This window comes from Topomyia yanbarensis, chromosome 2, assembly GCF_030247195.1.
Source record: "Topomyia yanbarensis strain Yona2022 chromosome 2, ASM3024719v1, whole genome shotgun sequence".
In the NCBI taxonomy this organism is placed as follows: domain Eukaryota; kingdom Metazoa; phylum Arthropoda; class Insecta; order Diptera; family Culicidae; genus Topomyia; species Topomyia yanbarensis.
Window position 1 is genome coordinate 303,908,087 of NC_080671.1, and position 25,029 is coordinate 303,933,115.

Sequence of the window (25,029 nt, forward strand, 5' to 3'; positions counted from 1 at the left end):
CAAATTTTCACCCTAGTGAGAAATTTTGGTTTTTACCAAATTTTCCTCCTTAGGGTGAAATATAGCATAGTGCTTTCGCATAGGCCTGCTAAGCCAAGACAAGTTTCGGCTTCACTTGTGTCTCATCGGCATAAACAGAACTTCTGCTCGAACGGGACATCACGTTTGATCAGTCGTTTGATTGAAACACATAGTGTGTTTTAGTTTTAAGGGATTTGCGTCAAGCCGGCGCTAATCTATTCCGACAATACGTTAGTGTCGGTTTCTGAAGAGGCGAAGCCGAAACGCAACATAGTATGAAATAAGGATTTGTGCCCTCCTGTACAAAGACTGGTTCTTACCAACAAATTTTCACCCTAGTGAGAAATTTTGGTTTTTACCAAATTTTCCTCCTTAGGGTGAAATATAGCATAGTGCTTTCGCATAGGCCTGCTAAGCCAAGACAAGTTTCGGCTTCACTTGTGTCTCATCGGCATAAACAGAACTTCTGCTCGAACGGGACATCACGTTTGATCAGTCGTTTGATTGAAACACATAGTGTGTTTTAGTTTTAAGGGATTTGCGTCAAGCCGGCGCTAATCTATTCCGACAATACGTTAGTGTCGGTTTCTGAAGAGGCGAAGCCGAAACGCAACATAGTATGAAATAAGGATTTGTGCCCTCCTGTACAAAGACTGGTTCTTACCAACAAATTTTCACCCTAGTGAGAAATTTTGGTTTTTACCAAATTTTCCTCCTTAGGGTGAAATATAGCATAGTGCTTTCGCATAGGCCTGCTAAGCCAAGACAAGTTTCGGCTTCACTTGTGTCTCATCGGCATAAACAGAACTTCTGCTCGAACGGGACATCACGTTTGATCAGTCGTTTGATTGAAACACATAGTGTGTTTTAGTTTTAAGGGATTTGCGTCAAGCCGGCGCTAATCTATTCCGACAATACGTTAGTGTCGGTTTCTGAAGAGGCGAAGCCGAAACGCAACATAGTATGAAATAAGGATTTGTGCCCTCCTGTACAAAGACTGGTTCTTACCAACAAATTTTCACCCTAGTGAGAAATTTTGGTTTTTACCAAATTTTCCTCCTTAGGGTGAAATATAGCATAGTGCTTTCGCATAGGCCTGCTAAGCCAAGACAAGTTTCGGCTTCACTTGTGTCTCATCGGCATAAACAGAACTTCTGCTCGAACGGGACATCACGTTTGATCAGTCGTTTGATTGAAACACATAGTGTGTTTTAGTTTTAAGGGATTTGCGTCAAGCCGGCGCTAATCTATTCCGACAATACGTTAGTGTCGGTTTCTGAAGAGGCGAAGCCGAAACGCAACATAGTATGAAATAAGGATTTGTGCCCTCCTGTACAAAGACTGGTTCTTACCAGCAAATTTTCACCCTAGTGAGAAATTTTGGTTTTTACCAAATTTTCCTCCTTAGGGTGAAATATAGCATAGTGGTTTCGCATAGGCCTGCTAAGCCAAGACAAGTTTCGGCTTCACTTGTGTCTCATCGGCATAAACAGAACTTCTGCTCGAACGGGACATCACGTTTGATCAGTCGTTTGATTGAAACACAGAGTGTGTTTTAGTTTTGAGGGATTTGCGTCAAGCCGGCGCTAATCTATTCCGACAATACGTTAGTGTCGGTTTCTGAAGAGGCGAAGCCGAAACGCAACATAGTATGAAATAAGGATTTGTGCCCTCCTGTACAAAGACTGGTTCTTACCAACAAATTTTCACCCTAGTGAGAAATTTTGGTTTTTACCAAATTTTCCTCCTTAGGGTGAAATATAGCATAGTGCTTTCGCATAGGCCTGCTAAGCCAAGACAAGTTTCGGCTTCACTTGTGTCTCATCGGCATAAACAGAACTTCTGCTCGAACGGGACATCACGTTTGATCAGTCGTTTGATTGAAACACATAGTGTGTTTTAGTTTTAAGGGATTTGCGTCAAGCCGGCGCTAATCTATTCCGACAATACGTTAGTGTCGGTTTCTGAAGAGGCGAAGCCGAAACGCAACATAGTATGAAATAAGGATTTGTGCCCTCCTGTACAAAGACTGGTTCTTACCAACAAATTTTCACCCTAGTGAGAAATTTTGGTTTTTACCAAATTTTCCTCCTTAGGGTGAAATATAGCATAGTGCTTTCGCATAGGCCTGCTAAGCCAAGACAAGTTTCGGCTTCACTTGTGTCTCATCGGCATAAACAGAACTTCTGCTCGAACGGGACATCACGTTTGATCAGTCGTTTGATTGAAACACATAGTGTGTTTTAGTTTTAAGGGATTTGCGTCAAGCCGGCGCTAATCTATTCCGACAATACGTTAGTGTCGGTTTCTGAAGAGGCGAAGCCGAAACGCAACATAGTATGAAATAAGGATTTGTGCCCTCCTGTACAAAGACTGGTTCTTACCAACAAATTTTCACCCTAGTGAGAAATTTTGGTTTTTACCAAATTTTCCTCCTTAGGGTGAAATATAGCATAGTGCTTTCGCATAGGCCTGCTAAGCCAAGACAAGTTTCGGCTTCACTTGTGTCTCATCGGCATAAACAGAACTTCTGCTCGAACGGGACATCACGTTTGATCAGTCGTTTGATTGAAACACATAGTGTGTTTTAGTTTTAAGGGATTTGCGTCAAGCCGGCGCTAATCTATTCCGACAATACGTTAGTGTCGGTTTCTGAAGAGGCGAAGCCGAAACGCAACATAGTATGAAATAAGGATTTGTGCCCTCCTGTACAAAGACTGGTTCTTACCAGCAAATTTTCACCCTAGTGAGAAATTTTGGTTTTTACCAAATTTTCCTCCTTAGGGTGAAATATAGCATAGTGGTTTCGCATAGGCCTGCTAAGCCAAGACAAGTTTCGGCTTCACTTGTGTCTCATCGGCATAAACAGAACTTCTGCTCGAACGGGACATCACGTTTGATCAGTCGTTTGATTGAAACACAGAGTGTGTTTTAGTTTTGAGGGATTTGCGTCAAGCCGGCGCTAATCTATTCCGACAATACGTTAGTGTCGGTTTCTGAAGAGGCGAAGCCGAAACGCAACATAGTATGAAATAAGGATTTGTGCCCTCCTGTACAAAGACTGGTTCTTACCAACAAATTTTCACCCTAGTGAGAAATTTTGGTTTTTACCAAATTTTCCTCCTTAGGGTGAAATATAGCATAGTGCTTTCGCATAGGCCTGCTAAGCCAAGACAAGTTTCGGCTTCACTTGTGTCTCATCGGCATAAACAGAACTTCTGCTCGAACGGGACATCACGTTTGATCAGTCGTTTGATTGAAACACATAGTGTGTTTTAGTTTTAAGGGATTTGCGTCAAGCCGGCGCTAATCTATTCCGACAATACGTTAGTGTCGGTTTCTGAAGAGGCGAAGCCGAAACGCAACATAGTATGAAATAAGGATTTGTGCCCTCCTGTACAAAGACTGGTTCTTACCAACAAATTTTCACCCTAGTGAGAAATTTTGGTTTTTACCAAATTTTCCTCCTTAGGGTGAAATATAGCATAGTGCTTTCGCATAGGCCTGCTAAGCCAAGACAAGTTTCGGCTTCACTTGTGTCTCATCGGCATAAACAGAACTTCTGCTCGAACGGGACATCACGTTTGATCAGTCGTTTGATTGAAACACATAGTGTGTTTTAGTTTTAAGGGATTTGCGCCAAGCCGGCGCTAATCTATTCCGACAATACGTTAGTGTCGGTTTCTGAAGAGGCGAAGCCGAAACGCAACATAGTATGAAATAAGGATTTGTGCCCTCCTGTACAAAGACTGGTTCTTACCAGCAAATTTTCACCCTAGTGAGAAATTTTGGTTTTTACCAAATTTTCCTCCTTAGGGTGAAATATAGCATAGTGGTTTCGCATAGGCCTGCTAAGCCAAGACAAGTTTCGGCTTCACTTGTGTCTCATCGGCATAAACAGAACTTCTGCTCGAACGGGACATCACGTTTGATCAGTCGTTTGATTGAAACACATAGTGTGTTTTAGTTTTGAGGGATTTGCGTCAAGCCGGCGCTAATCTATTCCGACAATACGTTAGTGTCGGTTTCTGAAGAGGCGAAGCCGAAACGCAACATAGTATGAAATAAGGATTTGTGCCCTCCTGTACAAAGACTGGTTCTTACCAACAAATTTTCACCCTAGTGAGAAATTTTGGTTTTTATCAAATTTTCCTCCTTAGGGTGAAATATAGCATAGTGCTTTCGCATAGGCCTGCTAAGCCAAGACAAGTTTCGGCTTCACTTGTGTCTCATCGGCATAAACAGAACTTCTGCTCGAACGGGACATCACGTTTGATCAGTCGTTTGATTGAAACACATAGTGTGTTTTAGTTTTAAGGGATTTGCGTCAAGCCGGCGCTAATCTATTCCGACAATACGTTAGTGTCGGTTTCTGAAGAGGCGAAGCCGAAACGCAACATAGTATGAAATAAGGATTTGTGCCCTCCTGTACAAAGACTGGTTCTTACCAACAAATTGTCACCCTAGTGAGAAATTTTGGTTTTTACCAAATTTTCCTCCTTAGGGTGAAATATAGCATAGTGCTTTCGCATAGGCCTGCTAAGCCAAGACAAGTTTCGGCTTCACTTGTGTCTCATCGGCATAAACAGAACTGCTGCTCGAACGGGACATCACGTTTGATCAGTCGTTTGATTGAAACACATAGTGTGTTTTAGTTTTAAGGGATTTGCGTCAAGCCGGCGCTAATCTATTCCGACAATACGTTAGTGTCGGTTTCTGAAGAGGCGAAGCCGAAACGCAACATAGTATGAAATAAGGATTTGTGCCCTCCTGTACAAAGACTGGTTCTTACCAACAAATTTTCACCCTAGTGAGAAATTTTGGTTTTTACCAAATTTTCCTCCTTAGGGTGAAATATAGCATAGTGCTTTCGCATAGGCCTGCTAAGCCAAGTTTCGGCTTCACTTGTGTCTCATCGGCATAAACAGAACTTCTGCTCGAACGGGACATCACGTTTGATCAGTCGTTTGATTGAAACACATAGTGTGTTTTAGTTTTAAGGGATTTGCGTCAAGCCGGCGCTAATCTATTCCGACAATACGTTAGTGTCGGTTTCTGAAGAGGCGAAGCCGAAACGCAACATGGGATTTCTCGGGTGATTTTATATCGATTTATAGCATTCTACGAAGTTGTAGACAATGAAATTGTTCATCAGATTCTTACTTTTAGTATTTTTTGAATGTCTATAGTACCAATTAGTAGCAAAAATGTGAAAATGAAAGGGAAAAGTCCATTCCTTCATATCCCGAAGTTTCACGGATGCCGAATTTTTTTGAATAAAGTTGTTCTATAAAGACACCGTGTGCTGTGTACAACGATAAAGCATAGTGCTAACCCGCATTCAAGGTTATTTTGCCAGTTCGGTTCGGTCCTCAGTCTTTTGTTGGCGTGTGAGGATTAAACAATAGCCAGCTGTATAATCTGGATCGGTTCGTCGTTGGATACCAGTTTAAAGCTAAGTGGTTTTTGTCTTTTGTAACACATTTATTGCTTTCTTCCGTCTGCGCGGACGCAGACCCCGTGCGTTAACGTTTTCTATGGTTCCCTCTCCGGATGGTCAAATGGAAGTTGAATCGGGTTCAACTTGTAAGGCTCCCCCCCCCGGCCCAAATGCTATCCAGAACTCTCAACTGGTCCACTTGTGGTCTTCTTTCGGCCCAAGATTAAATCACTGAATCTTCTTCAGAATTCTAAAGACCTGACAGAATATTTCTCGGCTGTGACCGAAATTTCAAAGGTCCGCTCGGACAAGATAAGGGTGTTGCTAGCCAACTCAAAGCAGGCAAACGATATTGCTTGCTGTGAGCACGTTACGCGGGATTACAACGTGTATATTCCAGCTGTGAAGGTACAATCCGAAGGCGTCGTCACCGATGAGAGTTTGACGTGCGAAGATCTGCTGAAGTACGAGGTCGGCTGTTTTAAAGACCGCATACTTCAGCCAGTGAAAATACTTGAGTGCAAGCGTTTGTCCCTTTGCCCACCACAATTCGTATCGTCCGATCGCAATGCTGTCCTATATCCGGAAGTTGATTGAGAAAATGATCCTATACCGCCTCGACAATTGGGTCGAAACAAATGACTTACTGTCAGATACACAATTTGGTTTTCGCAAAGGCAAAGGGACGAACGATTGTCTTGCGTTGTTCTCAACCGAAATTCAAATGGCCTATGCTAGCAAAGAACATATGGCATCAGTGTTTCTAGATATTAAGGGGGCTTTTGATTCAGTTTCGATCAACATTCTTTCAGAGAAGCTGCACCAACATGGTCTTTCAGCGACTTTAAACAACTTTTTACTAAACTTGTTGTCGGAAAAGCACATGCATTTTTCGCATGGTGACTTATCGACATCACGATTTAGCTACATGACCAGAGCTTAAATATTGACATCGCTGCATGAACTTGAAAGAAAACGAAATTCAATTCATGCCCGCTGCGATGAATGAAATTTTTGGTTCGCTTCCATCGTCATTCGATCTCCCGACGCAGCGCTTCCAGGTACGGACATGTTCGTTTACAGAAGCAAAGTGAATTTTATTTCTATGCTGGATCTGAGAGGGATTATCGATCAAAAGTGCACCAGATATAGATTACGCAGTGCACTTATGCTGGAAAATGTAGAAGATGCTAACTTCTGCCTTCAAACTGTCGACATAATAACAAATGAATGCTTTGGTTGGAGAGTGAACTTATTTTTCCTCTGCACTCAAGCATTCGATTCTGCATGAAAATTCAGTCAGTTGCAAGGTGAATGAATGAGAGAGGCGTTGAATCTGAATGTCGGTTTCGGTAAATGCAAGCAGAAATAGGTAACTGATTTTGAAATTTTGTAACACTGTACATGACCCTTCCCCAGGGCTCATGTCTAAGCCCTCTGTTATACAATTTCTATGTCAACGACATTGATGAATGTCTTGACAATTCCTGCACGTTAAGACAACTTGCAGACGATGGCGTGATTTCTGTAACGGGACCCAAAGTTGTCGATCTACAAGGACCATTACAGAATACCTTGGACAATTTGTCTGCTTGGGCTATTAATCTGGGTATCGAATTCTCTACGGAGAAAACTGACCTAGTTGTATTTTCTAGGAAGCGTGAACCAGCACAACTACAGCTTCTATTAATGGGTCAAACTATCGCTCAGGTCTTCACAGTAAAATATCGAGGGGTCTGGTTCGACTCGAAAGGTACTTGGGGATGCCATCCCAAGTAGCAATTGCCACTTATTGAAAGTTTTAAATGTTGCACAACTGCTACACAATTTTTTTTATTGTTATATATTTGAAAAGAATTTCCACGGGTTTTTAAATTGATTGTGCAACTATGTAACTATAGAGCTGGCCAATAATGTTAAGTATGCAAACATCAATAACAGTTGTGAAACTAATCAGAAACTTTGCTAACTTGCACAAACAGTCTAACAAGTTGCAAATGCCTCTTTGTTTGCCATTCCACCCTCAAACAGAACTGTTCAACTACCGAGTGCTCGACAAATGGCACAGTTATTGTTTTCATTATTTTGCTGCAATTAGGAACATGTTGCACAACATACAAACAAAGTGCGCTTTTTCCATAATACAGTTGTTACCAAGAGAGTTACAAATACTATACGGTACTTGGGATATTCGGTATCTGAAACAGAAATGCCAACAAAGGATCAACTTTCTTCGTACAATAACCGGAACATGACGGGGTGCTGGGTGCCCACCCAGGAGACCTAATTAGGTTGTATCAAACAACGATACTGTCGTTAATGGAATACGGATGATTCTGCTATCGCTCCGTCGCGAACATTTAATCAAACTCGAAAGAATTCAGTATCGTTGTTTGCGTATCGCCTTAGGGTGCATGCAGTCGACCCATACGATGAGTCTCGAAGTGCTGTCGGGCGTTCTCCCGCTGAAAAATCGATTTTGGGAACTCTCATATCGATTGTTCATTCGATGCGATATCTTGAACCCGGTGGTGATTGAAAATTTCGAAAGGCTTGTTGAGCTCAATTCTCAGATCCGTTTCATGGGCCTGTACTTTGACTACATGGCACAGAATATTAACCCTTCTTCTTACAATCCCAACCGTGTACATTTCATAAATACTTCTGAATCTACTGTTTTCTTCGACACATCCATGAAAGACGAGATTTGTAAAATTCCGAACCACATACGCCCGCTAGTGGTCCCAGACATTTTTTATAATAAATTCCGAGAAGTCGACTGTTTTAAGGTGTTTTACACTGACGAATCAAACCTCGAAAGGTCCACTGGCTTCGCTATTTTCAATCAAAAGTTCACCGCCTCCTACAAACTCAGTGACCCTGCTTCAGTTTACGCCGCAGAACTAGCTACCATTCAGCATACCCTTGGAGTCATTGAAACATTACCCGCAGACCATTACTTCATCGTTCCGGATAGCCTCAGTTTCATTGACGCTATTCGCTCGATGAAACATAGAAAGCATGAACCCTCGAAAGTTGGCAAACTTCGTGGAGCAGTGGGGAGCTAGGAAGGTGGCTACATTCGATAATCCCTAAGGTATCGACGGAACCTTGGTTCAAGGGGATGGGTGTGGGTCGTGACTTCATTGGTGTGATGTCCCGACTCATGGCAAACCATTACATTTGGATGCACATCTCCGGTGTATTGGGCTCGTGGATAGTGGTATCTGCGTTTGTGGCTGCGGCTATCACGACATCGAGCACATTGTCTGGGCGTGCACCGAGTACAGTTCCGCCTGGTCTCGGCTAATGGATACGGGCCCGTGGAAGACCAACCAACGTCCCGGTTCCAGATGTGCTGGCAAGCCGCGATGTCCTCTATATGTCCCTTATATACACCTTTGTGAAAACCATCAATATACAAATTTAACCACCCCTTCTTATTTTCCTTATCATTCTCAGAAGCGCCCTCTTCCACCTGTATCATACACTCACGATGGTTTGATGCGACTCCAAGGCGACACAAAGCATCTATGTCGAATGAGCCAACAAACACGGGACCTACTGCACGAACATCACACGCTTAACTCGAAATGTAGCCGATCCACATCTGAGCCGTACTTCGAAATCGTCTGGAGAAACCCCTGCCATCTTGAGGATGACCACCCGGCGTCCTAGTACATGATTCTTCTTGATGAAGGCCACCAGAGTTTGTAATTCATCCGTTGATCTCTCGATGCCTGAAACTTAAATAATTTTCTCCCCCTGCCATCTTTATCCACCCTCACTCCTCTGACTCTAAGACCCAGAAGTAACAACCCTACCCCCCCCCCTCCCCAAAATCTTCCCAAAGCATTTAGCTCTTCCTGTCTCTTCTAGTTTTAACTATTATATTATATAATCTCGTTGAAAATGTCCAACTCTGCTACCCACAAACAAATAGTTCTAATTACGAATCTTTGCAAAATTCAATCACGCCCTCTAATTATTCCTACTTTTAAGATAGTCGTGAAAATTGTCCCCCTTAGTTTAACATTATTTGCTCCAATAATCTCACTGATAAAAATGACAAACCATATTGTCATAAAAACTAAATGACCCCCCTAATCTTACGAAAATCATATTACCCCTTGTGTAGATATATAAGATAGCTATAAAATCTCATTAGTTTCATTTAAAAAAAATCACTATGTAATCACCTAGTTTTAAGTAATTTAAAATGTAAAACAAACCAAAATTAGCACCTTTAAGCTAACGCAAACGTGCCTTATCAAATAAACGATTTGAATAGAAAAAAAACTGACTAGGTCAGCATCAAACGAGTTCTTCTCGTGTTGTTGCTACTCCTACAGCGACCCTTAACTGTTGGCTAGGGAGGTGAGATTTGTCCCTTTGCTGCGACCTCTAGTGATGAATAACCGACACCACATAGTGCTTCCCATGTGATGCCGCAGCCCTGCCTTCTTTGCTCTGCTTTCCTTGTTAGTTATGGAGAAGAGCAATGCTTATTCGACTTATCCTCCACAGCGCGAGTAGCTGGTGCTTTTGTATTCTTGGCACTTAGTCGGGCTAGTGAAATACTACACCAGATTAAACCGACAAAACCGTTCTCAAATGTGAAAAATTTACAGCTTTACTCTATCGTAGAAATAAAAAGCGATTAAACTGCCGTTATACGCATATTTGTCCCATGTTCTATGGAATTCCCTACATGGGACAATTGTGCGTAATTGCTCTAAAATGCCGAGCAATCGTTTTGATTCCAATTTCTGTCTAATTCCACTCAAAATCCACCACCCCCAGGTCAGTGAAAATCTCTCAAAGCCTCTCCAGAGGTGGCAACCCTAGAGGGAACACCTCATCAGTGTTACCATATTCACAATTTTTTCTGTAATGTCACAAATTGTTTTTACAATATTTAATCACAGACTTTTTCTCAGATGGCCTATTTTAGGAATTTTGATGAAAATTTCACAGATTTCCACAGATTTTTGTGAATATTGAAAACAGCGAAGATAACTTAACAAACTAATTAAATCTATGCGATCAAACGAACCTTGCTATTGGTATCGCGTTTGAAGAGTACAGGAACTCAACCCATGCTTAAAAATTAATTTGGGTACGTAAAAACTAAATTAAAATCGGATAACACAGAGAAAACCTACAAACCTTTTGCAACCTTCTTTCAAAAAGTTTACATTAAATTTTCAGAGGGATCAAGAGCGTGAATACTTTTTATTCCTCCCACAACATTCAAGAGATATTAACATCATACAATCATGAATGCTTCAAAAAACTAGGATAGTTCTAAAAGCTCTGGACATAATGGCGTTCCACTGGCATTTTTAAAAACTTGGTCAATATAAATAACCGCTCCCTTTTATGGCTTTTTATTTATTGTCTTCCTAAAATACGGAAAAGCTCTTTCCTAGCTCCAGTTTTTAAAAATGGTAAAAATCCGATGCGCGTAATTATCGCGGGATAGCCATCATCTCGTGCAATCTCAAGATTAAAATTTAACCAAATAATTAACCAAGCAAACAACACACTAGGTTTTATTAAACGGTTCAGCCATAATTTTCACGATCTCTATACAATAAAAACACTATATGTTGCCTATTAGGGCATCGCAAAAAAAAAAATTTTTTAATTCTCATAGGCCCCCCCTCTCATATTGTGACAAATGTCAAAGTAAGCTCAGATGCCAAATTTCACATCATTTGGACAATTTTAGACCCGCGCCCACTACGCTTGAAATTTTTGAAAATTGGTACTATGGAAAAATATGGAGGAAAAATACATTAAATGCTATAACTTTTGAAGTAGCAATCAGAAAATTACAATTTATACCTCTTTTTAAAGGAAATAATCTTAGTATTTGAATGGAGATATATTTGTTTCTAGAAAAATAGGGGAAAGTGGGGTACTGGGTCATTTTGGCCCCAAAATCCCCCATTTTTAATGATTTTTCTGCTCCGTCATGCAAATCATACATATTTTGTAGTTTTTCTAATTTAAAAAATCTTAGAAATCGAACGGAACCCTTTTGACCTTAGTCCGAATACGAGAAGTTTGGGTTATAGGGCTTTTTGTCAGTCATATAAAATTTTATAATTTTCTCATGCATATATCTCTATTATTCTTCAATCAATTTTCATAAAATGTAACTTATTGAACGTAGAAAATCCTTAGGATTATAACAAAAATAGATTCGTTACCGGTAAAATTCAGGAACATCAAATTATCTGACATATAGTGTCGATTTTGGGGGGAGGATTTTCGAGGGGATTTTGGGCCAAAATGGCCCAGTACCCCACTTTCCCGTATTTTCCTAGAAACAAATATATCTCCATTCAAATACTAAGTTTATTTCCTTCCAAAAGAGGTATAAATTTTAATTTTCTGATTGCTACTTCAAAAGTTATTGCATTTAATGTATTTTTCCTCCATATTTTTCCATAGTACCAATTTCCAAAAATTTCAAGCGAAGTGGGCGGGGGTCTAAAATTGTCCAAATGATGTGAAATTTGGCATCTCAGCTTACTTTGACATTTGTCACAATATGAGAGGGGGGGCCTTTGAGAATTCAAAAAAAATTTTTTTTTGCAATGCCCTATTGCCTATTTGCGTTCAACACTAGAATATTGTAGTCTAGTTTGGTCGCCATTTTCAGTAACGCATTCAAACCAGATAGAATCAGTACAAAAGCAATTTCTGTTGTTTGTTCTTCGTAAATTAGGTTGGACAGGACTATATTTGTCATTTTATGAAGCACGGTGCATGCTAATTGACATTCAAACATTGAAAGATCGTCGTAGATTTGAGAACGACATTGTATCACATCGTATTGATTCAATCGAACTATTATCAAAACTAAATTTTTGTGCTCCTTCTCGAGCACGACGTAACCGCAGCATCATTTCTACAATTCGCCAGCGTACCGATTTTAAATAAATAAATAAATAAATATAATGGGACTCACTGTTTGGGTGACCATTATGTATGACGGTTCATGACATAAAATGTGTTTATATTTTTTTTAATTTACACTATTAGTTATAGAAAATGTTTTATTTTGCACGTTTGACACAGATGAACATGTTGAGTTGATCAATTACGGTTCCAATACGGAACAGTTACAAAATATTAATTTTGAGGTTAAACTGCCAAAAAACAAAGACTCAAAAAATAAATATACACTTTGTATATGGTATTTTCAACAAAATTGTTCCAAATACAATATCTGACAACTTTGCTGAAGACCTCAACCATTTAAACAAAATTTGAATTTGGACCAAAGCGGGAATTCTACTTTAGTTTAGCTGATAAGGTTAGATTCACATATTTATAAAAGTGGGACGATACCTATTTGAGGCCTTAGTTAACGTTCTAGATCCTATGTGTCAATGAAAAAATTTTCTACTTCCATTGTTTAGATGGTCTTCAGCAAAGTTGTAGAATATTAAATTTTGAACACCGTTGTTGAAAATATCATATACATACTGCAGATTTATTTTCGAACGAAAATCGTTGTTTTTTGGCAGTTTTACTTCAAAATTTGTGTAACTTTTCCATATTGTAACCGTAATTGATCAGCTTAATATTCTCTTAATATTCTCAATACATACTTGTAGGTGTGCGTGAAATAAAACATTTTGTTATTCGCTAGTAATGAATCGTAATTAAAAATAATATAAACACATTATATGTTATAAACCAAGGTACATTAATAGTCACCCAAACAATGGGTCCAACTATATTCTGTTCCTATGCAATATTTAATTTATTCTTGGAACAATAGAGTATCGGAATAGCTAAAGATTAGCTGCCTCTGAAAACAGAAATCTTTGATGAAAATAGTGCAAATTTATATGGAAAATAGTTTTAAAAGTCAAAACATTGATTTGACAGTGTTGTTTCCTTCAACAGAAAAATTGTATTTTAGTGATACCTGCAAGTTGGCAGAACATAATGAATTAACTCGACAGTTAGGGTTTTAACAATGGAAAAGTCGGAAAAACTGATTTTACTGTAGCGATTTTGTTGGCGATTTTCGGCAAATTTAAGACTTAGAGAAACGAAAGCAATGAAATTGAAAGACGGATAGGTATTCTAGAGCGAATCAATTATAAATTTAGAATGGAAAACTAGGACTAGGAAACTGGTTTTAGGTCATATTTCAAAAACAATAATTTCGCTTTCGAAAATAAGGTGTACTGTCTGTTGTGTCTTCGACGACGTTATTTGGAAGATAATATTTAACAACTTTGCCTTTTTTATTTTATTTTTTTTTTTTGCACGGGTACTCAACTTTAATCCAATCAAAAAAGTTTTTATTCTCAATGTTGCAGAATAATATTGTGAACATATCCTACTATGAAATGCTGGCTCTAAAATGAAATCTAAGGCCTCAAATAGGTTTTGTCCAACCTTTTTGCCTTTCTCATATATTTTTGCATTGGTTACACCGTGCGCCGGTTCGTTGAAGGATTAAATTTAGGTAAACCGCGTTGAAGGTAGCTTCCATTTAAGGTTGCACAGAGAAAGCGCAAACGAAAAAAGCAGTTTTTTTCCACACCGTATGTCAGATCTTCATAAAAATCAATCAGCGTATGTAGAATGTTGTTACAGTACTGCTGATTGATTTTTATGAAGATCTGACATACGGTGTGGAAAAAACTGCTTTTTTCGTTTGCGAATTTTGCGCTTTCTCTGTGCAACCTTAACCACAACAAAAACCACTACTCATTGCTAGATTGTTTATACACAACCTTGGATTAAGTACCCTAAAATTTAAGTTGTATTGACTTCATTTTGAGTAAAACTCAAGCAATTCAAGAGTACTTTATTCAACGGAAGAGCTCGACTGAGTCGAATCTCTCTTTTTGTTTTTGATAACAATTATAAATGCGAATGAGATGCAAAATTCTAAACAACCTTAATTTAAGTTGAAAGAACCTATTCTTTGGATTTTTTTATTTTCCTGTGTACAGCACCGAACTCATTTGTCGACTCCGTTCAGGTTTCCAGTGAACATTGTACCGCACCAAACACAGCACGAACCCAGGATTAACATAGCGTATCTATCCTCTGAGTAAAAATGATGCGAAATCCTCCAACGAAAGTCTTTCGAACCAATGCCGTTCGATGTCCAACAGATAGTTCAACAAATGGCCACTATTGGACCCATGCAGGAAGCTTTGCATCGTTTATGGATGCAAACTGTAACCCAAGTTTTTGTGTGTCACTTTTCACCTTTACTTAGCGCACGTTGCAACTGTTTTATGCCTGGTGCAATGCGAGTTTGTTTTCAAAAACAAAAACGTTTTTTTATCCACCTAACAGTGTGATGAAACATTTTTAAAGAATAAATTAAAAAACTCAAATCTCGTCAGGAAAAACCATTGTCAATAATGGGACATATTTTTCGCAGAACTTTTCAATAAACCTCAGTCACTCACCCTGAAAATCTTGCGAAATCGTCCTAGGGCAAAGTGGGTCTCATTCAGAGCTGTTTGGGCGATTTTCGGCGATTTAAATCTGTAAAGAATTCTAAAAACTAATTTCTTTACCATAATTTTCAGTTTAGCAATTCGAGCGATCGCAAGCCATGAAAAATAAACTGCGTTGTGGAGCGACGGTCACTATCCCGTTTTTTATTAATTAAGCTATTAAAAATTCTCTAATACTTTATAATATTCACAACCTTATTAGGGAAAGTTGTTTAATAAGCTTTTGCAATATTGTGTAGGAAAAAAACTGAAAATTTCTGTATTTTGTCTATCTGCAATATATAAACCCTTAAGCATACAAATTAATTTACATAAACCATCGCACGAATGGAAATAGGTTCGCCAAATTTTGGAAGAAGTCAATAAAATAACTCCTTGAAAACTACTAATAATTAGTGTAGCTCAAAGCAATTGAAAAAACTATCCTTAAAAATAGGATGTTCCTATTAATGCGGAACACAGTGAATAATAAATGCAGTAAAGACCCGTTTTTATCAGCCAAGTTATCTATCAAATACATTTTCATATGAAGCTGAAAAAATCGGAGGCTGATCAAATCAATGTATTATAATAGATAGGCAGTATACGAAGAGGTTTATTGTGGATGAGCGCAGAACAACTTTGTTTCTACTTAGTTGGAGTCAACTGCGTAGCCAAACATTCGATTTTATAAAAATCGAACTTACTATCCAAATGGAATTATTGCAAAACCGTCATGTTTGAAGTTTTAAAATTATGGAGAATTGTTTTTTAAAAATATAGTAAGAGTGCGTATCTTTAGCGAAATTGTTGAGACTATCATTAAAAACAACTTTATTGCAGACATGAATACTATGTGTAGAGAGTATATCGAGTTTTAAAAGGATATTTACGAAATGTTCCTTAATCTATTTTTTTTCAAAAATAACTTTTTATTGTGAGCTTTACACACTCAAGCTTTGGATAAAATGTACATTTTATTATTTATAAACAGTAGAAGAGATTTATCATGAACAGTAAAATCATAATAATTTTTTTTAAAGATAAATACAAATAGCCTTTATGTCTTCAACAAAGTGGTTTGTTGGTGCACTCACAAAGATATTGCTGAAGATAAGAAGTCTCGAATTATTTTTTTATTTTGATTATAGAGGTTTTAACCTTAGGGCCATTTGCCTCTTTTCGGTTTCGAGAAATCTCTTTTGGAAAAAAATAAACCTATGTGCGGGGTTGGAAATCGAACCCAGGTGAGCTGCGTACAAGACAATCGATTTATCAACTACGCTATGCCCGTTCTCCCTAGAATTAGGTTTGTATGAAGAGTAAATTCTCTATAACTACTTCTTGAAGGATATAACGCCAAAATTATGTTATCATATGATGTGCTGTTTAGCGTCAGTAAAATTCATCGAAGATACTAAACTTCCGAAATTGGTGATTGCAAAATGATGTGATCTTGACCTTAAATAACTGTTTTCGAACATTTATTTTACCGATTCATATAATTGGTAGTACAACAAAAATCAAATGCTAACAAAAAGGACCTGCTAGAGTCGAACGGAAAACGCCATTTTTCATAAATTCCCCTCTACTTTCGGAGAGTGTTATTCTCGTTATTATATTACGTTTTCATCTCAACTCGACGAATTTTCGGCAAATGTTGAAAGTTGTGCAATTTTGCGGTAAGTAGTTATATGTTTCATATATATTAAATAAATTCCAACTTCGCTTCCTATCAAAAAAAATTTACCTTGATCCATATTTCGGTACATCCTATCAATAGTGAGCTCAATATGATAGGAAATCTGAGGATTACGATTGATTTTAGAACTCCGGAAAGAGTTTCTATTGAAATGTTTTCATGCAGGCATTTGATATTGAAGTGATTAGACAACTGTGAGATCACAACCAATAGATCAGTTACCGGTCATGATCCCATTCGCACAATTTTTCAAAAGTCCTCATGATGTTTAAAATGACAGGCTATCAATGTACTGATTTGATAATTATTATTGTAATATTGAATGAAGTCAGTTAGCATTAATAAATTTTTCTCTTCAATCCATCTTGGGTGGGTGGGGGTAGGGTTTGGGGTTAAAATTTGTTTAAACACATTACACTCTAATATGTCTCTGAAAATTATTTTCAACCTTACCGCTAGAACTATGAGCATCCTGTCGTTCTGGACTGGGAGCCAAATCGGATCCGATTCCGGAAGAACCACGCGATGACACACCGTTCTTGTTACCCACCGACGTAACCGATCCCACGATGCAAGGGTTTCGACATCTGAAAAAAAAATCGCGGATCAAGTAACGATCACCCGTAAACAGCGGATAATGCCGTGCAGAGCAACTTACCTTCTAGAATCGTTAGTAGCCGTCTTTTCGCTATCCTTTGCCGGCAATAACAGGGGAACTCCTCCGTTTAACTTTTCGCGCAGCTCTGCAGCCAACGAATCATACAATTTAGATTGGTTAGAAATCGGCGATAAGGGACCGGTCGGCGAGTGCTGTTGCTCTTCACTGCATTCCGATTCTCTAGTACTAGTACCCGTGTCACTTCCGTGTGATGAGTCAAATCGACGTGGCGAATCAAATCGTCTAGGCATCTGCTGTTTTTGCTGCTTTCTTTCCGGAGCCGCAGTCACTACCGATGCTGTTAATTGCGCAGGTAAACCCAGTCTGAAACGCGAGAGAGACATTTTTGGTCAAACAAGTTTTTGAGGAGAAATGTGAAAGCTGTGGATCAAAATATACAAACAAACCAGCTAAAGTCAAAGCGTCCTCTCACTTATAATTATTCAAACTTTGTTGAAGTGTTAAACGAGTTCGCTATATCCAAGAGATGATCCCCAAGAAACACGACCGCGCGAGCACAATATCGCCTCTGATCTGGTCAACCTTAGATAGAGGGACGGACTTGAATCAGTTAGCATGGGTGGTGCGAAATTCCTACTATGGTATCAAATGCGACGCAAGGCAAGTGTCCCGCCATACCGAAGACTGATGTATAGAGGAAGGTGGGGTAAGACGCACCACTTTGATATTTTTTCGATAATTGCATAATTTATCAACACTCTAACGGGAAGGGTTAAAACACAGTTTAATGATTTCACCTAAATATAATCAAGCATTACAAATCGTTTCACCAAATTCGGCGATGAATAATGTAAATTGGCATCGACGCTTCGAGCCAAAAAAAAACAAAAACTACTTGTGTTCACATGAAAACGACAATTTATTGTCTAAGGGGGCAAAATAGCAAGAAAAGAGGATGCTACTTAGGACCCAACAAAATTAAACTACAATCGCGATTCGTTGATTGGACCACAATCTCTGTCCAACCAACGAATTGCATTCGCTAGTTGGAACGACTAACTGATGTCAAAAACTGGGCAAAAGGGAAGTAGTGCAAAGTTATCTGTTCACATTTCTAACTGTCATTAGTTTGATTGTCAAATGAACGAGATATCAACATTCGGTTGCTTTCTAGTTCAATATGTATGTTCATTTTGGAATAAATATTTTTTGATGGAGAAATATGAATAATGGAATTTACATCCAAAAGTCGTGATTTCATAAATTAATTTTTTTTATGTAAATTTTAAATAACTTGAGAACTATCACATTTTGGAAGATTGTTGTTAGGCGCCATTTAACATTTAGAATTACTTTCTATAATAATATTACTTTTTACTTGTTAATTTGTACAAAACATAAAAACATGTTTGAAGTTGTTGTTAGAAAAACTTTTTTACCGATTCCATAATGCAATCACAATTTAAAATGTTTTCATACTCATGAAGTATTCGCTGGCAAAAAAACAAATAGATATTTTTTTAGTAAATATTTTATTCGCGAAGAACATTCTCTACAACTCATACTTTATTGCACAAAATGCGGTTCTCGAACAATAGTTCTTCGAAAGTGGAGAATGTAAGAATCCTGGACGCTTTTAAAAAAAATTGCTATTGAATCAAAAGTGAAAAATGCTTAACCTCCCCATATTGGAGAAATAGATAGATTCATTTCCATCGAAAATCTTTGAATGAATCTTGGTGTAATTGCTATACATTTTCAATGTTACCGTGGTCATATGTAATAGACTTAATACACTTTCGGAAGCCACCATCTCCCAATTTCACCACACACGTAATGCTGTACTGATAACGTTCAAAACCTTAGTTATGCCAGAAAGCGTTATTATGCATAACAACATGCAAGATGTCGTTGAGCCTGACAATGTAAGAATCAAGATACCCGTTTAAATGGACCTTGACAACACTAATGTTCATTTACACGATCTATCTTCGCGCAGCTCCGATAAGTTCATTGCAATCATCATATCGAAATACGGACAGTTGAAATCTGTCAAGTTTTAAACATGGAGAAATATTTCCACAGGTAATAAAAATGGCGTTCGTGTTATGAGAAAGCGAGTGATCAAATTATGTTCTACTTAATTGAACTTAATATATGAGACGTTAAATATGTTAATCATAAACAACGATGAGCACACTACGGAGACCCTGTACAAAAGCCTATAATGAATTAACATCAACTGCGAGCAAATCCAACAAACAGCCTTCATAATTATTAAATAAGTCACAAACAATCGTAGCTGCTGCTCAGGCACTAACGATTGTCGAATTTAAAGAACCCAGCGCTTCCGATCACTTTGCAGCGCCTTCTACCTTCAAATCCAAAACCAGTACTGCCAACGATAAAGTAAATGACATAAACACATGAACAGCGAGGGCGATATAGACGAAATCGATAAACCGAGTTAAAATATACTCAGTGACTTAACATAAGGGGAGTTTGTCATTCAAAATTTTCAAAAATTTGATTTTTTGCTTTGCATTTTTTAATGGTGTATATGTCTACTACATTATGTTGAACGGGTTTTTCGATATGCGCACTGCAAAAGGATTTTCAGGCCATTGTTCGAAGCGGTGTCCTGGCCGTCATGGGGCACTCACGACTCGAGACGCGCGCCTCAGGTAAAAACATTTTCATGGTATTCAGCACGTTCCCAGAATGCTTCGCGTCATTCGTTTTCGAGCTCTCCATCGAGACAGAGGTTGTTTTTTTCTAGTCCGTAGTGCTGTGTGAGGCGATAAAGAATAGTTTTAATCCGCATTCAAGGTTATTTTGCCAGTTCGGTTCGGTCCTCAGTCTTTTGTTCGCGTGTGAGGCTTAAACAATAGCCAGCTGTATAAGCTGGATCGGTTCGTCGTTGGACACCAGTTTAAAGCTAAGTGGTTTTTGTCTTTTGTAACACATTTATTGCTTTCTTCCGTCTGCGCGGGCGCTGACCCCGTGCGTTGACGTTTTCTATGGTTCCCTCTCCGGATGGTCAAATGGAAGTTGAATCGGGTTCAACTTCTAAGGCTCCCCCCCGGCCCAAATGCTATCCAGAACTCTCAACTGGTCCATTTGTGGTCTTCTTTCGGCCCAAGACTAAATCACTGAATCTTCTTCAGATTTCTAGAGACCTGACGGAACGGTTCTCGGCTGTGACCGAAATTTCAAAGGTCCGCTCGGACAAGATAAGGGTGTTGCTAGCCAACTCAAAGCAGGCAAACGATATTGCTTGCTGTGAGCACTTTACGCGGGATTATAACGTGTATATTCCGGCTGTAAGAGTACAATCCGAAGGCGTCGTAACCGATGAGAGTTTGACGTGCGAGGATCTGCTGAAGTACGGGGTTGGCCGATTCAGAGACCGCTTACTTCAGCCAGTTAAAATACTTGAGTGCAAACGTTTGCACTCAGTAGTAGTTGCGGGGGATGGTTCAAAAACGTACCCCCAATCAAACTCTTATCGGGTGACCTTCGCTGGTACCGCTTTGCCAAATTTCGTCCTCTTGCACAAGGTTCGTCTGCCTGTGCGTCTGTTTGTGCCGCGGGTCATGAATTGCACAAAGTGTAAACAACTGGGTCACACAGCCACCCATTGTAGCAACAAGGCCCGCTGTGGAAAATGCGGGGAGAATCATCTAGATGATTCGTGCAGTAGGCAAGCCGAAAAGTGTCCTTACTGTGCGGAGAGTCTGCATGATATCTCGGCATGTCCCGCGTACAAACTACGCGGGGATAAACTGAAACGTTCCCTTGCGGGACGATCCAAACATTCTTTCGCAGAAATGTTAAAGAATGCTACGCCACCATCCTCAGCAAACATCTATACTCACTTGCCTCCTGACGAGGGCGAGGCTGGTAACCCACAAGAGGGAACATCTACTAGGGTGCCTAGAATTTATAGGAAGAGGAGGAACACTTCCTCTCGTAAAGTTCCTTGTAAAGGCCAGAAGGTGTCCCTTGAGGGGGTTCCGAAAGTCACATCTATTGGAAGTGTTGCAATCAAACCGAAGCAATTAGCTCCTGGTCTCGGAGGATTAAGCTCAGAGAAGGAGTTCCCAGCACTTCCAGGAACATCAAAAATCCCAAGTGTTCCTTTGTTTCAGTTCGAGAGTAATCACAGCACTGGAATTATAAAACTCTCGGACATAGTGGACTGGATAATAAAAACTTTCAATATTACTGATCCTATTAAAAGTCTTATGTTAGCTTTTCTCCCTACAGTGAGAACATTTTTGAAGCAGTTGACTGCTAAATGGCCCCTCCTCTCAGCGATTGTATCCTTCGATGGCTAACTCATCGAACGAGGTCACGGATTTGATCACTGTTCTACAGTGGAATTGCAGAAGTATCATCCCGAAAATCGATTCCTTCAAAATTTTAATAAATAATTTGAGTTGCGATGCATTTGCATTATGTGAAACTTGGTTAACTTCCGACATAGAACTCAACTTCCACGACTTTAATATTATTCGCCTGGATCGAGACACCCCCTATGGAGGAGTGCTTTTGGGGATCAAAAAGTGCTATTCCTTCTACAGAATTAACCTTCCCTCGATAACAGGTATTGAAGTTGTCGCTTGTCAAGTAACAACCAAAGGCAAAAGCCGTTGCATAGCTTCCATATATATTCCCCCCAACACCGCGGTTGGGCACCGACGGCTACAAGACATCTTAGAATCCCTGCCAGCACCGCGACTAGTTTTAGGAGACTTTAACTCTCACGGTACAGCATGGGGTTGCCTCTATGATGATAACCGGTCTTCCTTAATTCAGGATCTTTGCGATAACTTCAATTTGACAATTTTAAACACGGGTGAAATGACACGGATTCCTGCTCCTCCAGCGCGCCCGAGCGCCTTAGACTTGTCCCTTTGCTCAACATCGCTGCGGTTAAATTGCACGTGGAAGGTAATTCCTGATCCCCACGGCAGCGACCATCTGCCGATTGTAGTCTCAATCAATAACGGTTCAAGGCCATTGAAATCAATCAATATTTCGTATGACCTCACACGAAATATCGATTGGAAGAGCTATGCTGCCGCGATATCCGACAACATCGAATCTACCCAAGAACTTCCTCCGGAGGAAGAGTACAGCTTTTTGGCTGGCTTGATTCTCGACAGCGCGAATCAAGCTCAGACTAGGCCAGTACCCGCCGCGAACATACAAAAACGTTCTCCCAATCCCTGGTGGGATAAAGAGTGCTCAGACGTGTACGCAGAGAAGGCCGCCGCGTTTAAGACCTTCCGGAACGACGGGTTACCCGCCAGTTTTCGACAGTACGCGACGTTAGACAAGCGAATGAAGAGTTTGATGAAAGCCAAAAAACGCGATTATTGGCGCCGGTTCGTCGACGGATTAACGAGAGAAACATCGATGAGCACTCTTTGGGGAACAGCCCGACGTATGCGAAATCGAAACAGTACTAATGAGAGCGTGGAATATTCAAACCGTTGGATATTCGATTTCGCCAAGAAGGTTTGTCCGGATTCCGCCCCGGCACAGAAGATTTACCGCGCCGCGTCTCCTCACGATAGCGCGAACGAAACACCTTTTTCGATGGTGGAGTTCTCACTTGCTCTCTTATCGTGTAACAATAAAGCTCCGGGGCCAGACAGAATCAAATTCAACTTGTTGAAGAATCTGCCTGACTCTGCCAAGAGACGCTTGTTGAACTTATTTAATAAGTTTCTCGAGGCTAACATTGTCCCACTCGATTGGAGACAAGTGAAGGTCATCGCCATCCAAAAACCAGGAAAACCAGCCTCCGACCACAATTCGTACCGTCCGATCGCAATGCTATCCTGTATCCGGAAGTTGTTCGAGAAAATGATCCTATCCCGCCTCGACAATTGGGTCGAAGCAAATGGCTTACTGTCAGATACACAATTTGGCTTTCGCAAAGGCAAAGGGACGAACGATTGTCTTGCGTTGCTCTCAACTGAAATTCAAATGGCCTATGCTAGCAAAGAGCAGATGGCATCAGTGTTCCTAGATATTAAGGGGGCTTTTGATTCAGTTTCGATCAACATTCTTTCAGAGAAGCTGCACCAGCATGGTCTTTCAGCGACTTTAAACAACTTTTTACTAAACTTGTTGTCGGAAAAGCACATGCATTTTTCGCATGGTGACTTATCGACATCACGATTTAGCTACATGGGCCTTCCCCAGGGCTCATGTCTAAGCCCCCTTTTATACAATTTCTATGTCAACGACATTGATGAATGTCTTGACAATTCCTGCACGTTAAGGCAACTTGCAGACGATGGCGTGGTGTCTGTTACGGGACCCAAAGCTGTCGATCTACAAGGACCATTACAGAATACCCTGGACAATTTGTCTGCTTGGGCTATTAAGCTGGGTATCGAATTCTCCACGGAGAAAACTGAGCTGGTTGTATTTTCAAGGAAGCGTGAACCAGCACAACTACAGCTTCTATTAATGGGTCAAACTATCGCTCAGGTCTTCACAGTAAAATATCTAGGGGTCTGGTTCGACTCGAAAGGTACTTGGGGATGCCATATTCGGTATCTGAAACAGAAATGCCAACAAAGGATCAACTTTCTTCGTACAATAACCGGAACATGGTGGGGTGCCCACCCAGGAGACCTAATTAGGTTGTATCAAACAACGATACTGTCGGTAATGGAATACGGATGCTTCTGCTTTCGCTCCGCCGCGAACATACATTTCATCAAACTCGAAAGAATTCAGTATCGTTGTTTGCGTATCGCCTTAGGGTGCATGCAGTCGACCCATACGATGAGTCTCGAAGTGCTGTCGGGCGTTCTCCCGTTGAAAAATCGATTTTGGGAACTCTCATATCGATTGCTCATTCGATGCGATATCTTGAACCCGGTCGTGATTGAAAATTTCGAAAGGCTTGTTGAGCTCAATTCTCAGACCCGTTTCATGTCCCTGTACTTTGACTACATGGCGCAGAATATTAACCCTTCTTCTTACAATCCCAACCGTGTGCATTTCATAAATACTTCTGAATCTACTGTTTTCTTCGACACATCCATGAAAGACGAGATTAGTGGAATTCCGGACCACATACGCCCACAAGTGGTTCCAAACATTTTTTATAATAAATTCCTAGAAGTCGACTGTTCTAAGATGTTTTATACTGACGGATCAAACCTCGAAGGATCCACTGGCTTCGGTATTTTCAATCAAAAGTTCACCGCCTCCTACAAACTCAGTGACCCTGCTTCAGTTTACGCCGCAGAACTAGCTGCCATTCAGTATACCCTTGGAGTCATTGAAACATTACCCGCAGACCATTACTTCATCGTTTCGGATAGCCTCAGTTCCATTGACGCTATTCGTTCGATGAAACAAGGCAAGCACTCCTCGTATTTTTTGGGGAAAATACGGGAGCTACTGAGTGCTTTATCTGACAACTCTTTCCAGATTACCTTGGTATGGGTCCCTTCTCATTGCTCCATTCCGGGCAATGAGAAGGCAGACTCCTTAGCTAAGGTGGGTGCCTTAGAAGGAGACGTTTACGAAAGACCAATTTGCTTCAGCGAATTTTTCAGTATTACTCATCAGAGAACCCTCGAAAGTTGGCAAACTTCGTGGAGCAGTGGAGAGCTGGGAAGGTGGCTACATTCGATAATCCCTAAGGTATCGACGAAACCTTGGTTCAAGGGGATGGATGTGGGTCGTGACTTCATTCGTGTGATGTCCCGACTCATGGCAA

General features: G+C 40.0%; 1 protein-coding gene across 2 annotated transcripts in view; it reads right to left on the reverse strand.

The window, feature by feature from the left end:
• The window catches only part of LOC131683427 (uncharacterized), a 118,588-nt gene that overhangs the window by 6,534 nt on the left and 87,025 nt on the right, over positions 1–25,029 (reverse strand). For both annotated transcript variants that reach the window (XM_058965409.1, XM_058965410.1), the window contains exons 4-5: positions 17,313–17,636; positions 17,108–17,241 (exon numbers count right to left, since the gene is read on the reverse strand). In XM_058965409.1, the coding sequence (XP_058821392.1) occupies positions 17,108–17,241; positions 17,313–17,636 (458 nt within the window). The remainder of the gene's footprint in view (positions 1–17,107; positions 17,242–17,312; positions 17,637–25,029) is intronic.